Here is a 16,046-nt window from a genome sequence, read left to right on the forward strand (position 1 = left end):
CACTTTGCACCATGCATCTATTTTAAGACTCTCACTCTGCAACATAGACATACAGGCGCAAAAGTGTCTTACAAGAGCAGTGCATGTGATGCAGTCGGGAAGAGTAGAATATGTTTTTATACGTTTGAATAGTGAAATTCATTTTAAAAAACTGCTTAACAGCAGTCTCGACAAAGTAAAGTACATTTTAATTTAATAATACTTTTTGTTCCCTACTCAGAAAACTGCATACTTGAATCCTTTAATAAATATGAAGTGTCACAAATGTGTGTTTTGTTTGCAAAGGTTTCCTTTCTTTTTTACTTATTATGTATTGGACATAGGCAGAGAGCTAGGGCCCTGCTTCATTGAGTGAAGGGATGGGGTCCTTCTATTAGGTGTCCCTTAAAAATAAGATCGACCCAGGGATTGAACACTAGGGCATATTAAGGATTAAAGTAAACTGGTGCCTGGAGCTACAGTTCTTGGTATCAGGGCTGCAGTGGCCAAGACAGAAGCACATCAGTCTGGAAAAATTTGGGATAACCATACCAGAGACTCTTTTGGCTAGATGTATCAAGATATTTTGCATTTGCAAATGGTGCAAATCGCAAGATTCCACCGTTTGCGAATGCAAAATTGCCTTCCACGATGTATGAAAGGTATTGCAGAGCAATTTTAGGGAATCACAATTTTTAGCGATTCCTTAAAATTGCGGCTCCGAATAGGGAATTGCAAATTGCGATTCCTTAGATAGGAAATCGCAAATAGGGAATTCCTATTTGCGATTTCCCATGCACATGTATCATGTATTTCCTAAATGTGAACTGAGCATTTAGGAAATGCAATTACCACCAAATCCAATTTGGTTGTAACCATGTGCACTTTTTAAAATGCATTTTTAAAAGTGCTTTGTAGCGCACACATGCCCCTAGGGCATATGTGCACTTTACATGTGCACAATTTTTTTGGGGGGCGGTGCATCAAAGGGGGCCTTAGGCCCCCAGCACCTTGGGATTTGCATTACCCAATTACCCTAAAAGTAATTCTCAAATTAGGAAATGCAGAACCATTTGCATCTATGGGCCTTCAGGCCCATAGGGATGAATGGAGTCCCATTCCGTAATTGCGATTGCGAATTTTAAGAAATCGCTATTAGGGATTCGCTATTTTCTTACATACCGTTTTGCATTTATCAAATAGCGATTTCTTAAAATTCGCTATTTACGAAATGCAAATCCGTACTTTGATACATCTGGCCCTTAATTTTTTTAAAGGTTGTGCTAAACCAGGTTTAAGGTCCAGATGCATTATTTATTATCCAAGAATTTGGAGGCTTGATGGTATCCCCTATTTTGGCGTTTTTGCTTTTAATGTGAAACAAACCTGCTAAGAAAATGCACCCTACATGTTAGGTAGACTATTGGTATCCAGCATGTTAAAGACAGTCATCTAGATACCATATGTCCCAGGTATCAATGTCAAATAAATTAAATCATAGTGCAATTTACATAGTCCATGGTTATCCTTAAAGTCTGGCTTTGAACTAGTCCGTCTAAACTGAAGTTGGACATAACTGCTCTAGACTTCTTTGTTCAAAGTCTTACTATGTCACCCAAGTCCTAGCAATAGGCTCCAGATTCCTTAGTTTCTTTAACCCTCTACAATGCTCCAAATATTCCACAATTTGCCATAGATCAGAAGGGCTAAAGCCACTCAGACCATTGACCCTGTGAACAATGTTGTCTGAGAATAGAAAAAACACATCAACAAATATTAAGGAAAGCCCATGATTATTTAATAACATGTACGTGGTAATCAAAAAGGCAGAGGAGCGTTGTACAGGGTCAAAAGCAAGCATACAGTCAACATGACATAGATGAAGGTGATTACTGGATTGTTTCTGCATAGTAATGTAGTGTTCTCTAAAGAGGTGCGTCTTCAACTCTTTCCTAAATTGGAGCACTGTTTAGGTAGTTTGTATGGATACAGAGATGTTCCAGCTTATAGGTGCATTTGTATTTTTACACTTCTTTGTCTCCAGTCTGATGGTGACCTGGCTGTGAGTGTGTCAAGAGTTACCAGAGATGTGGAGCATGTCTGTAAGATACGTATGAGTACTGGTCATGTTGGCTTTTTAAAGGATGCAGCTGGTTTTAAAGACGGTGCTGGCTGGCAAGGGGAGCCAATGGAGATGCTTCAAAATGAGGTGGAGAGGAGCCCTAAATTAGATGTGAGAATATGAGTGCTTAAACAGCAGATTTGAAGCCGCTTTCTGGCAAAATCTTGAAGAACAGTTTCACTTTCTATAGATGAGAAAGTTAGTGCCAAAACATGTAGTGAACAGCACTTCTCACCTTTCAGAAGGTCCTGGACTCTGAGCTATTGGTTAATGGGACAAGAAATATACATTTTAAGAATTGATTACATTGGACATTAAATTTACCATTGCAGAATATTGCTCATCTTCAGATGTGAATAAGAGATCACAAGAAATTATAATCAAATTAATATATATTTATTGTTATTGTTTGGGCTGGATTAGTAGGTGCTGAAATCTTGAATTATGACATGTAATAATATTTAACTAGCCTTTCAATTAATGACTGGTGATTTCTTATATTATGTCAAGATAAATTACTTCCCTCCAGTGGTCCAATTAGAGACATTCCGCATACATGTGTCCATTTCTCAAAATATCATCACCCTCACAGGCTACACCACACATCAAGTAGCCTGCCAGAGATGGGGAAGGTTTTACAAGCAGCAGACAAAATTGAAAAAATAATGTAAAGATCGCTTTGGCAACATGACCTGTCAAGCATGGCAAACGATGGATTTGCATGAACATGGATCAGTGTGCCCTTCTTGCAGTGTTGTGGCCTATGTTTGGTGCGCACCAACAACATCTCTTTTTGGCAAAGGTTAAGGAGTGAACAAGAATATATGAGATTGTTTCTTCCTGACCGAGGGATCACTTTCTCATGGCACCAAAGCTATGGAATTCCTCTTATTCACCGGAACTAAAAAGTCAGATTTTGAACGCTTCAGTAGACACTACACAGTATTACCTGCTGAAGGTGGCCAGCGGGCTGAATGATGCAATGATTAGCAAATCTTTACATCTCTCTTTAAATTACCTAAGAAAGCCCTTTCGTATACACTTAATATAGTGCACATGTTAAACAGGAATGGATGAAGATATCTTCAAGACCAGTGCTTAATTTGTGGTTGTTGTTTGCGGTGCTGAGCACCGGCACTTATTTTTGAGGGCCGGGGCTTGCTCTTCTGCCTCAAGAATTTGCTGCGAGCAAAAGACACATATGGGAAAGACGGAGGAAGAGAAAAACAAAAAAGCGTCAGAAAGGGAGAAAGTAGAAAGCTGCAAGAATGAGCTAAAGGGGCAGGGAGTGGCTTTATATGGATTGAAGAGGCCCATGATGACTTCAGGATTATGGCACCTCAGTATTCCGTGTTCACACATTTAACTGCAGCAGCCGCGTGTTTAAGAGGAGGGTTTTGGGCACCGGCACCTCTTTATTTACAAATTAAGCACTGTTCAAGACTATGCACATGTATGCATACATCAACGAAATAAAGTTGTTTAAAATGCGCCAAGTTAACATGATGCATGCACAACTATTCATACGGAAAACACTCACAATCTAGCGTGGAACAATTAAAGAAAATACTTAATACGACTCCACTGTTTTGCAATTTGTTGGCAGTAGCCAGGGCATCCGAGGCTGCAATGGGATGAAATTACTCCCAGAAGAAGACCATAAAACGATTATTAAAAGCGGCTGCCAACTTCCACAGAAACTTTAAGACTCTGCGGCTGAATATTTTTCTGAAATGCTCGGCAGTAGCATGCGTGCAAAAACGTACAGCTGTAATTCTTTTTAATAAGCATTTGATTATAGGCTCTGTAAAATTAAAATGCGTGAAAGAAATTAACGTCAATGTATTATGAGAAACATAGTTTTGCTTCTGGGGAAAACCCCTGATAAAGGTTGAAATAAACCTGTCAAATGTATGTGTTATAATGAAAAGTAACGCTAAGCAACTGGTCCCTGACAGGTGGCTTTACTCTGAAGAAATTACTGCAAACGACTTCCAAGACTGGAACTTGATGACAGAGGTCTTTTAAGTTTTCCGTCAATTTCATTGCCTAATTTGTGCAGATGGTGGGCACCAGGACTCGTTTTACGGAGCCGGGGTTTATTTTTCTACAGCATATTGGACCCAAAGCAAAGAAGAGAGAGGCAGAATGGAAAAAAGGAGAGGTTGAGAAAGGCAATTAAACAGGGATAAAGGATGAAACAGGGATAAATGGGCACTGGCAAAGCTAATGGCCTGGATTTAATGTGATAATGCAATACAGGCAAGTACAGGCATGCAAAACTATTTTCACTTATAGCATATTAAAACCAGACTACTTGGGTTTGCCAGTGCTTCGAGTAGTGGTGATGGTAGTGCATCACGTTAGCGTGGTGTTTGTGGTAGCAGTGTTATTAGTGTTGTTTTAATATTGATGTGATTTTTGGTATTGGTAGAGGAGTGGCTGGTGGTATTCATGCTGTTTTTGCCTTTAGGGGTAGTATTATTGGTGGCACTTCTGGCTTTAGCATTGAAGGTCATTGTGTTGTTGGTGGTGGTATTTATATTAGATTTATTGGTAGTGATAGTAGTATTACTCGGTTTTGAAGGCTCGGGCATTGGTAGTGCTGTTGGTCATATTGGTGCTAGTGATGGTGGTGATAATGATAGCATAGTCATGCTGTCGTGAAAATGATTGCTATCTGTACACAATTTGCATATAGAATAAAGAATTGCAAGTAGCAAACAATTCCCTCAGGCATTTCAGTGCAAGCCATGCTGTGCAAAGCATGAGTATATCACTCAAATTATTTTTAATAAATTGTGGCATTCTAGAACGAGCTTCGAGCCTCTACATGAGCGTTAAATAAATTGTCCTGTCCCAAAAATTAAAAAAAATGCAGTTGTATAAGACAATTAGAGAGTCGTCATAACTTTTACTGAAGGAGATTGGGAGAAATACATGAACAAAACCTTTATGTGTTGAAACTTTTTTCTGTGAATGCCTGCAGAGTTCTGCTACTTGGTAAGACCCTGTGATCTCTAAAAATGGTTGTGAATTGTTGCCTCCATTATAGCCATGAATGAAACATTGTATGTCTTGAATAAAAATGAGTAGTTTAAGTATGCTGTACCTTTTTCTGAACCTTCTTCTCTCTGAACTATTTAGCGCCATATTATAGATCACACACTGTGCAGGAAACGTTAGGGGTTGTTGAAGAATCCATTTTGTGAACAGATGGCACTGAATGTTGCTTGCATATTGGCTGCCATTTGCTTAATGATGATTTCAAGCGGCGACTTCAATCATATATAAATATAGACCAGGCTTCATCATATTGACTTATTGATTAAGTGAAATCATATGGAGTATTGTTATAAATAGGTCTTTAGGTAATTTTGTACCCTGACTTGTGTGAATATTACTTTCTACATGATGTGCAACATACTGGCCAATTTATTACCCCCTCATGCTTTAATTATGTTGCTTGATACACTTGGTGAATTTAAAACTGAAGATGTACAAAGTTACTGAAAAGGAATATTTTCATCTTTGTATCTTAATTCATGAATGATCAGCCTGGGAAATCATTACAATTTACATTTACAAAGAATGACAATTGCACAATTGTTGTTGTACTTGGATTTTTTCCATTGTTTAACTATGGTGCCTGTTTGTTTTAGGGTTTTCCAGGAGACATTGGTGCGCCAGGTTTAAATGGACCTGAAGGACCAAAGGTAAGAAATATTTGTTTAAATAATTTTCAAATTGTTTTTTAAACAGTTGTAATCCTAGTCAATTTTAGTTTACAAATATCTGCATTATACCTTAACAAGCAGTCAGCATTTCTGTTTGGTAACTATTATAGCTCATAATCGTATAATTTGTCATCATGTTATTCTTCCTTTATCACATTTCTTTTGTCTGCTATCTTTTCCAAGATGGAAGCTTCCCTTCCTTTCTCTTTAATGTATGTGCAAATTCTAAGCTCATACTATGTTATGCAGGTACTGCATTATTTCAATTCAAGTGGAGAGGGTGTGGCATTACTGCCAGGGCTGTGAGTTTGGAAATGGCGAACCTGTTTTGAGTCTCTGCATACGCTCAACATCCTGTGATTCTCGGGAAATGTTTTAATCTCTCTGAGCCCTCAAAAAAAAAATATATATATAACCTTGTGTAATGTAACTGGTGCTGATGTAAAGCACTCCAGTAACTTTGGGTCGAGTTCGCGCTGTATGAAACTGCAAGAAAAAGTGTAAACATCTGGACTTGCAGGCTGTATATGGCCAAAAGAAATTGATTTGCAAAGATAGGACAGTGAATAATCTAACAAAGTCCCACAAGCTACTTCTTTAGTTGCCCTACACACATTATGCTGCAGGTATACTAACAGTCCTGAAGATTATTGTTTGTGTTCAGTATATCAGACATGTGTTTCAGAAGTATGAAGTTGGAGTACGATGGAAGGACATAAGTCGAACTATTTTAGTTTTGTCGCAAGGAAGGAATATTTCTATTGCCTCCACAATAAGCCATGTAAACAAAACTTTTCTTAGAATCACTGGTGAAGAAAAGTAACAGTTTTAAAAGTGAACCAATTAAAAATGATCATCCCGGGTTTCTTTGTTATATGAAGAAAATGATGAAATCTCTCGGACACACTTATTTATTGAGGTGATAATTTATATTGTGCATTTATCGCTACAGAATCCAGGCATCAAGTTAATCGTGTTGTATTCTTAAGAACAAGGGGTGTCTCCACTTTGATGTGATAAATGTTCACAAAACTTTAGTCTCTGTGCAAAGCACATGGATAACTTCAAAGTGCAGGGTTGCCAAATCCTACATTACATTGAATGGGTTCAAACGAAAATAAAGTATTTTATTTCATTTAACAGTCCCAGAAAACCTTGTCCTGCCAGACGACACTGCAGACTATGTGACCTGTTTTTTAAGGATACACTGTTTTTCTACGCAGTTTATATTTTTATGGTATCCAGAAGTGGTTGACAATAGGCATTAGTCTTGTGATTGTTGTACAAAAGGGCTCTACTACGAGAAGCCTCACTAAGGTATCCTTGTTTGCACTGGAAACTCGCCTACACGTTTTTGGTGGTTTCTTCAAATTGTGTGTGCATTCGTCATTTAGGTGTTTCATGCAGTGTTTCCTAGAGTGTGGCCCAAGACTCATCAATATTAATGCCTCCATTCTAAGGAAGCTGTTTGTACCTCCAATGCCAGGTTCTGTTTTGTCCACTTTTGAAAGCCCCTTAAATGCTCTGAGAAATAGGCCACGTAGTATGCTTTCCACCCCTGTGCAAAATAGTGACCCAGTGACATTTGTGCAGTGTTTTGATGTTGAATGTCTGAGTAGAGTCCTTCTGTAGTGTAATTCTAGGCTACTTTGCACTCTATGCAGTCCAACATTGATTAATCTGCACTTGAGGATCAGTGGAGACTTGTTCAATTATGTGCATTGCTGGTAGTGGTCTATCTGCTAGTTTCCCATCTGTTTACACTCCATAGTTAAGTTATGGTTCTCAACAGTTCCTACTCCAATGAAGGTTTATTTCTTGCGAGGGTCTGAGCCAGATTCCTAGGTTGTTAGTTCTGTGAAAATGTCTATACACTTCTCATTACTGTTTCAGGTTTGTAACAGTTTGTATGTGATTTCCTGCTTGAAAAGATGAGAACTGGATATATTTCATATGCAAGCAGATGCATTTTGGTTTAGATGGCCAGAGAAATTTCCTTTTATTATGTAGGACTACATTTTGAGTTGAAGTATTTTGGAACCCTCTGATCAGTGTGCATGAGCCAGTGTATGGTATTGAGGGCGATTTAGGGATTGATTGTGACCAGTATAGTGATTTTGGATTGTGAATGTGGTGTCACTGGAGTGATTTCTACTTACAATTTTTCACTTGAAGATGGGAGATTTTATTTATTTTTAAGAGTTAATAGTGATGGAGAGCATTCCTGGACAGGCCATAGGGTGTATGAATGAAGAATATGTTAAAGCATGAGGTAGTTTTTGAAATGTGTGAACATCATAGCCATTATGAGCAGTGAGGACCTTTTCAGTCACTCCTAGCCCAAGTGAAATGAGACCTTGATAGACCTAGTATGTGTTGAAAATTGGATTCATGGAAGGTTGGTGGTACTTTTGTCATGTAAGAAAATAAGGTGTTTTCTGATGTTATTAAGTTGTAGGAAGCTTCTGAATTTCCAATAATTGTAGTTGTACAATTTCCTATGGTCTGCTATTAGTTGTGAATGCTGTTGTTTAATGGTAGAGTTGAATGTCATCAACATACGAGTTGTTAAATATAATATGGTAACCTTTGATCATCAGGAGTGTCAATGTTGAGTAAACAGTTGACTGGGATTAACTTTGCAAACTCCACCACAGAAGCTGATGAAAGTTTGATGGGAAATGCTTAGTTTCAGTTGCTGAGATCTGAAAGAAAAAATTAGAAAGAGGGGGTAAAAGGTGCCAAGATGTTTGCTACTACCAACAGACAGTAAAGAAGTTATGTTTGGTCCATTATATCAGAGGCTGATGACCGAAGCAGACCATTGTTTCTCCGTTGTTTGTTAGTGGTAGGGTGGCATCCTATATTTTAAAAAGAACGGGTTGAATGTTATGCAATTGGTGGAAACCAGAGGTTTACAGGTCAAAAAGGTCACGATTGTGAATATGAGCCTGGACATAAGAAGCAGTGTTTTTTTTTCTAAAGGGTTACGTATGTGGTGGGGTGGGGTGATCGACAATATATATATTTGGTGGATGGTCAAGGGTGGGTTTTGATGATGGCTTGTGTGAGTTTGATAAGAACTATTCATTCTTCTGGTTTTACGAGGAACTGTTGGATGGGATAAAATTGTCCCTGTACTTTTTTATTAAGGATTTTTGTTGGTAAAATGGCACTAAGGAACTGTCACGTGGACTGTTGAGGATGTCCAAGGTGATGTTTATGTGGAACTGTAGAAGACAAAAAAATCACTGTTCAGTTGCAGGTTTGTTTTCTTTGGTTAATCACATGCGAATCTGGTGGTTGATTTATCAGTCGGTTAAATGTTGTTAAATGTTTGTGCGATTTTGTTGTTTCAAGAAGATAAATGATAATTGATGTTTTTTGGCAGAGTGGTTGATATTTATTCCCTCGTTTGCCTGGACAGTGGTTTTGCTTCTTAACTCCTCTGCATATTCCATGCTTCTTTCCGAACAATTCTCAGAAACTCAGGTGTTTCATGAGCCCTTCTGAATCAGTCTTCCTATTCAAACTACTTTGCCCTACTCAGCGCTGTTGAGGCCCCCACTTTCCTCTCCTTACCTTCCTCTTCTGAAAAGAATTGTACACAGTAGACATAAAGCAACACATGACACCTAACTCTTGCCATGCCAAAGTTTATTCCATTTTGACTAAAAATACATTTACCTATTTATTTTCTATTGTCTCCAGAAACTTCTTGGAGTCAGCTTAATGATTATCTCGAAAATATATTTTTCCTATAATGAGATTGTGATGGAGAATGATTAGCTGTGCAGAAATAGTCAGAATTTCCTTGTTTCTTTTGAATCGCTCCAATCAGAAAAAAATACGTATTTCACTAATGATTTTGCCTAGTATCAAGAGTAATTTTCTCAGTGAAGTTACAAGCCCATGGCCATCGCCTCATGTTTTGCCCACATACACCTTTTTTAGGGGGGCAGTGGATGCCGAAAGGCTGTTCTTTGACTAAAACATAAAACCCACTGCAGATGGATAAAAGCCAACGTTTTTGCGTTTTTTTTACATTATTTGGTGTAATTTCGCCATAAGGTTTGATTGTGCAGTCTCGACTAGGGAAGTAGAAGAATAAACAGTAGTAAAAATTAACAGACCACACATAAATAAAAGAAACGTGCAGTCTTACATAATCTAAAATGTCATCAACAAAGAAGAATGTTTAGGTTGTCTTACTGCAGATCACTGTGGCTTACCTGTGACCTCGGGTTTGCTTTTTGCACTGTTAATATTAGAGCTATCCAGCATCATCGCTGGTGGCCATGAGCTTAACGCTGCAGTAACTCATCAGATGGGCATGTTATCTCTGCTTTTAAGAGAACTGACCTGCCACTAGAACTATTTTAACTTGCCCTAATGCCATAAGATAAAAGCTAATACATAAAACCACGAGCACTAAAAATAAGATGGTGGCCCATCATTAAAGGATCTTCATGGCTTCATCTGGTGTTTTAAGAATTGTTGACATTAATACCTTTTTTATGGTACCCTAAAAATGGCACTGTAAATTCCAAGTATGTTGTTTGTAGTCAGGAACACACATCTAATGCCAGATAAAGATTTCCAAGGAGCATTTGCCTTTCATCTCTAGCTCAAGCCTTTTACCGTTTATGGCAAATAGTTAAAAGTTTCAGAAATGAAGATTACATTACTCACGTCTGCTCCACTAGATAGTTGTTTAGACAGCATCGGTGCTTCCAAACACACAATTTAAATGCTGTCAAATGTGAAATTGGTGTACGTGTAAATTGACCTATGACTTCTCTGTCAGTACTTTTATGTCCAATTTCGTGCTAGTATTCGAATTTGGATATGGTAATAGTCAACTCAAAATGTGGAGTTACAAATTCTTCCTTTGTGCAGCCTGGTGGAAGTTTGACTGACATGCCGTGTGTACCAATGAGAGCACGCCTCCGTCACAGATGTGATCGTGCATTTAATAACGTTATTCAGTATACAGCAAAACTGTGGTCTATTAAGCTCCAAGACGCAATGTTTATCGTGCATTCAAGTGTCTTAATGTCAAAAAAATGTGCTTTAACAGCTGCAGACACGACTGTAAGCTCCAGAAGTATTCTCCGAAGATAAATGTAAATAAGATCCGTGGATTGTTTCGTTTCTGGGTGTTTTGAAGCTGGGCCATAAGTGTGTTGTCTGTACTCATATAAACACTGTTCATCTAAGAGGTGGATTTGATTCCGATAGTTCCGTATTGCTCTTTAGTAATGATAGTGAATCCGAGCTTCTAAAGTTTGTGCCTCGACTAGTTAGGGCTGGCGGCACCAAAAGTAAATACTTCCTTGTAAACAATTAGACCGGGTGATCAGAACGCTCATGACATTTGTATGTTATTCAGGGGCTTCAAGGTGATCGAGGACCCCCGGGACCGCAAGGGCCTAAAGGAACAGAGGTAAGTGAAAGCATGGCTCTGTATTTTATTGTAAATTGAATCTTTTCATAAGGTATATGATGCAACAAATGCAAGAACAGCAGATATTTAGAATGCAAATTTCTGCATTTCTCAGCCAGTAGCTGAATTGTGTTTAACCGTTTAGCTGTTGCCTAGTGAGACCCTTAAGAAAGCAATGATAACTTTTTATGAAGCCCAAAATGGCGCCTGTTTATTTTCTTGTCCTTTGACTCAGAAACCCATTTGTATCCCGTTGCTGCAACTAATGATCAATTACTGCACTCTTGCTAGTAATATTGATAAGCCAGTGGATGTATTTTGTATGTGAGTCAAACATGGGTGTTTACAAAACTCTAAGATCTGATAGTAGGCATGCAGGTCAATTAGCCCATTTGCCATTACTGTCAGATAGCTTTGCTGAGAGCAGGTGCAGTATCTAGGAGGTGACTACCTAAAATAAATAGGATTTCTTTTAGCAAACCCTAGTTAGTCCACCTGTGTATTTAATTGTACAACTATGATGCTGGTACACTACAACTTAACTTTCTATGTTAATATAGCTGTAAAGTTTAGTAATTTGATCCAAATTGGATACAATTCCTCCCTTTGAGTACTGTGTTGATTGTCTAATAGAGTGCATACATTGTTTCACCTGTAAGGAATCCACACTGGAAGGCCCCATAGCAGACTAGGGGGTACACGGAGTTACAATTGTAATGGGTGCTTTACCACTGATGTCCTAGGTCCCTCATACTGCGGAAACCCCTACTGGTAACCAGCTGTCCCTTTTTAGCGCTTGGTTCTCAGGTTGGTGAGGCAGAGCAGTCCAAAGGCAGGGTCCTCTGGAAGGTACTGTGCACCAGAGACTCAGCAACACAACAAGCAGCACTCAATATATTTCTGTTCAGGTTTTTTTCTCTTATAAATAGGGAAAGTACTTTACTATACACACTAATAAATTCTACGCACAAATTAGCCAACAAATTCACAATTGTTTTCCTGAAATACTTACGGTGTCATCAGGAACTCCACTGCAGGGCTCCTTGATCTAATGGAAGGACACCGCTGCTCTTGGGAAGCTCCCCAAAACCCCAGCAATGCTCCTGCATGGTACCACCCACTGTAAGCCAGATATGCAAATGTTAATCTCCCAAACCCTTTGTGGCAGTTTATTTTACATTCTTTTATTCATTTGGAATGCTCTTAAGATGATGCCTTTTTTAAGTACCTAGTGCCCATACTACAAGTTGGGCACCTGCAACATTGACCCTGGGTGTTGCAAAGGAGTCCAACAGGCATCACAGAACCATTAGGCTCCCCATCCACCTGGAACTTTAGCTCTTAGGGCCTGCAGGGGGCCTGGCTTTCTCCTCATTTCCCTTCTGCTGGCTGCAGCACGGGTGAAAGAAAACCTGAAGTTCCTCTCATACTCTCGCCCCATCTTCCTGGACTCAAGCACGAAGGCTGGGTAGTAAGGGGGTGTTTTGGGGGGCACCGACTCATCCTCCGGGCACAGGCTCTCCCTGAGATAGGATTTGAAATAAGATTGCAGTGCACTTGGCAACAATATAAACCTGCAGGTGTTTGGCAAGTTTCTGGTGGAGACTTTACTGCATGCAACAATTCAAAGCTGCTGGGATTGCGCCTGTGTGGCCTCAGCCCTCCATTTTGGAATTAGTAATGAAACTGCACAAGTGATGCATTGTTCTTTGCTCCACCAGCACTGGGGACCCACTTGTAAGATAAGCTACGAAGGAGCCAAACAAATGGTGGTATCATGAACCCCCTGTGGCTGTTCATGATGGGGAACAGTGGCATTTTACTCCTGGTTTAGCACTCCAGCTACTAGGAGTGTTGGATTTTGGCCTCTAAATGTTTGCAGTTTCCTAACAGTTTGTTTTTTAACTGCTTTCCTTCCTGCCCCTTTTGCCCCTCAGGATTTTTGATTCTTATCGCACAGCTCCAGTACCCTGGTGCCACACTCCAGCAGCAATAACTGCACAGGACCGAGGGCCTGCTCCTCTGCTTGGCCTCCTGGTGATCTCCTTGTCCCAGGGCGTTCCACAGCAGCCCCTCATGGCCCTCAAAGCAGTGTGCACACCTTGCTCTCTCCAAGCCCAGCGGCCTCCTGCCCACTTGCAGGAAACCTGTGTGTCTAGCAGCAGTCAGGGGGTCCTCCTCTAGGGTACCCTCCAAATGACCAATCCACGGAAGTTCCAGAGGAAACCAGGACCTTCTTGTCCAAGGTCCCCAGTAAGCCCACCCTCTGCTGTGGCCCAGAGAAAGAGAGGAAACCAGCGACACTGGTTCTGGAGACACAGGTCCAACAGTCAATACAGAGTGTTACTTTAACGCCAAACAGAGGTTCACCTATGGGTGGTCCCATGGCATTGTCGTATGCAGGTCTCAGTGATGCTCAGATTTTTTCCCTTTTGCAGAGATTTTAAAGTTGAGGTTGAGGATTCTAGGATGTAGGTGTCTTTGCCTAATCCAAAGATGCCACATTCCCCACTCATGATCCATCCCACGACAGAGTATTTTTGGGAATTTTCAATATGCTCATTTCAACCACTGCTGCTCCAGAGATTTTAACTCCAAATGACACAGACAGCTAACCCCTTCCCTTCGGAAGAGAGGAGTGCCGGGGTCCATTTGTTTCTGAGAGAAAGAGCTTGCCCAGATCTTTCACTAATTTTTGTTAATTGACCCATGCAGATTTCTTTCTTATTCTCTTCCTCCCACAGGGGCAGACTACTCCCCTGCGATTGGGCCTACGGTCTGAGGGAAATGGACCTTCTTTTGAGTGAGGATTTTATCTACCTTGTGACCAGCAAAGTTATTCATTTGGTCCAGCAGGATAGTTCAAAGCCCAAATGCATTAGGACTGGCTCAGAAAATATTGTGGTACCCTAAGTACTCAGGGTGAATCACAATTAATCACCAAATTAACCAGTGTTTAGCCCTCTGGTGGCATGTAACAAAAGCAGACATACTTAATTTAGAGGCAATGTGTAAAGTATTTATGCAGCACACAGTCATAGTGAAAACACTACACAAGGAAACTTCCACACCAGATTTAGAAAATTGAGTAATTTCATTACATTATTTGACACCAAAATGACAAAAATCCAATTAGTAGAACCAGAAAAATAGTACTTAAAAGCACAGTGTCAACTATGGTATAATGTCTTGCCGGACTCAGTGTAGCTCGCACTGTAGTCAAAGCAAATGGTGATAAAGGTCCAATCCACGGCAGGCTACCATTGCACAGATGCCAGGCTGAGTTAAACAGTAGTCCCGCTCACTCCGTCTGCACATGAGTTTAAATCTAAGCACTGCAAGGGTGCAAAAACAGAATGTATTTGAAAAGAGGGTTACTGGTGATTAGCACTCAAGTCCATTTTACCAGAGCTTACAGTGAGTGAGACTCAGTTAAGCAGACTCACAGCAGAGGTCCAAAAATCAGGTTGTTCAAAAGCAAACAAATATAGGGGGTTCTAGGGTGTGTCAGAACCCACTTCATCACTCTGCCCGTTCTTATAATGAAATGTCACAAAAATTGCGCTCATTTGTGGGGGTGTTAGTAGTCAGACTTTCCTCCAATCCCAACCTTAAAGAAACTGTGTAGAAAAAACAGTTTAATGGTCATACAGTGTAGGAATAGTCGTTTCAAAATGTTATTCCACATTGCACAGAGTAAAATTCTTAATCAGGACCAAACATTCGGCCAGCAGAAATGGTATTCACCTTGGGCATTTTGTGCTCAGTTTCACTGTGCCACTGAGAATAAGGGTTTTATTAACTTATTTGCTGAATTTGGAAAAAATAAAGAAACTGGCATTGTACGTGCCAAACAACAAGACAGAACATAATTAAGAGTCACATTTTCAATTTTTCTGTAAATTGTGTTCTTTTTCTCCGTTTTTTTACCAGTTGACTTTTGAGTGTTCCCTTCTAATGCGAGTCATTAATCTTGCTTCTTCCAGAGATGATGGCTTGTCATTTAAGTGCTTTCCTTTAAAAGCTTCTGTTCAGAAGGGTTCATAGTTTGTACTGTAGCAGATGAGCTCATAGGACATGGATTTTGGGAGGATTATGCGTAGTGGGTAAAAAGTGACGGTGAAGTTTCAGAATTAGAGCTAAGCTGAAAATATTTATCTCATCTGTCACAGTGAAACCTTGAGGAAGACGCTAAGAACACACTTGCGTACTATAAATCAACCGGGTTTCTGAACAGGATTAATGTTTAAACACAAATGAAATGTCTGTAACATTTTTCATGCCGAGGACATTATTTAAAAAAATATTGTAAGGTCTGATTGTTGTTTTAGGGAGAAGAAGGACCCTTAGGCCCGCCGGGAGGCATTGGACCCAGGGTATGTATTCATCTTTCAACTTTCACACAGTTCATTCAAATTCGCTTCTGTAATGCACACTGTTATGTCGTTTATTATCAGTGAATATGTTTATGTGATTTTAAAATGAAAGCTTCACTATTTTATGAAAATACCCTACCCTTCCCAGTTTGAAACTCTTAAGCATTTATCTTGAGTATAAAACATAAATTCTTAAGATATGCATAAAAATGTTTTATGTGTGCATTACTACTGCTCCTGATTTTGATTATATTGGTAAGTAAAGGGAATGCTAAATTGTCTAAAAATGCTCCCTGGTTCACACAGAAAGAGTGTTGGTTTATCAATGTTGCTCGTCGTTTTTGTGATAACGAGAACTTAGAAATGTAAAATTTTATAAAAGTGTC

The 16,046-nt window shown here is 39.6% G+C and overlaps 1 protein-coding gene and 1 long non-coding RNA gene across 2 annotated transcripts in view; one reads left to right on the forward strand and one right to left on the reverse strand.

The window, feature by feature from the left end:
* The window catches only part of COL24A1 (collagen type XXIV alpha 1 chain), a 713,151-nt gene that overhangs the window by 413,530 nt on the left and 283,575 nt on the right, over window positions 1-16,046 (forward strand). Inside the window, exons 20-22 of the mRNA XM_069232264.1 lie at window positions 5,764-5,817; window positions 11,231-11,284; window positions 15,616-15,660. Coding sequence (XP_069088365.1) covers window positions 5,764-5,817; window positions 11,231-11,284; window positions 15,616-15,660 — 153 coding nt within the window. The remainder of the gene's footprint in view (window positions 1-5,763; window positions 5,818-11,230; window positions 11,285-15,615; window positions 15,661-16,046) is intronic.
* The window catches only part of LOC138293185 (uncharacterized), a 270,652-nt gene that overhangs the window by 83,599 nt on the left and 171,007 nt on the right, over window positions 1-16,046 (reverse strand). The window lies entirely within an intron of this gene.

This window comes from Pleurodeles waltl, chromosome 4_2, assembly GCF_031143425.1.
Source record: "Pleurodeles waltl isolate 20211129_DDA chromosome 4_2, aPleWal1.hap1.20221129, whole genome shotgun sequence".
NCBI lineage: Eukaryota > Metazoa > Chordata > Amphibia > Caudata > Salamandridae > Pleurodeles > Pleurodeles waltl.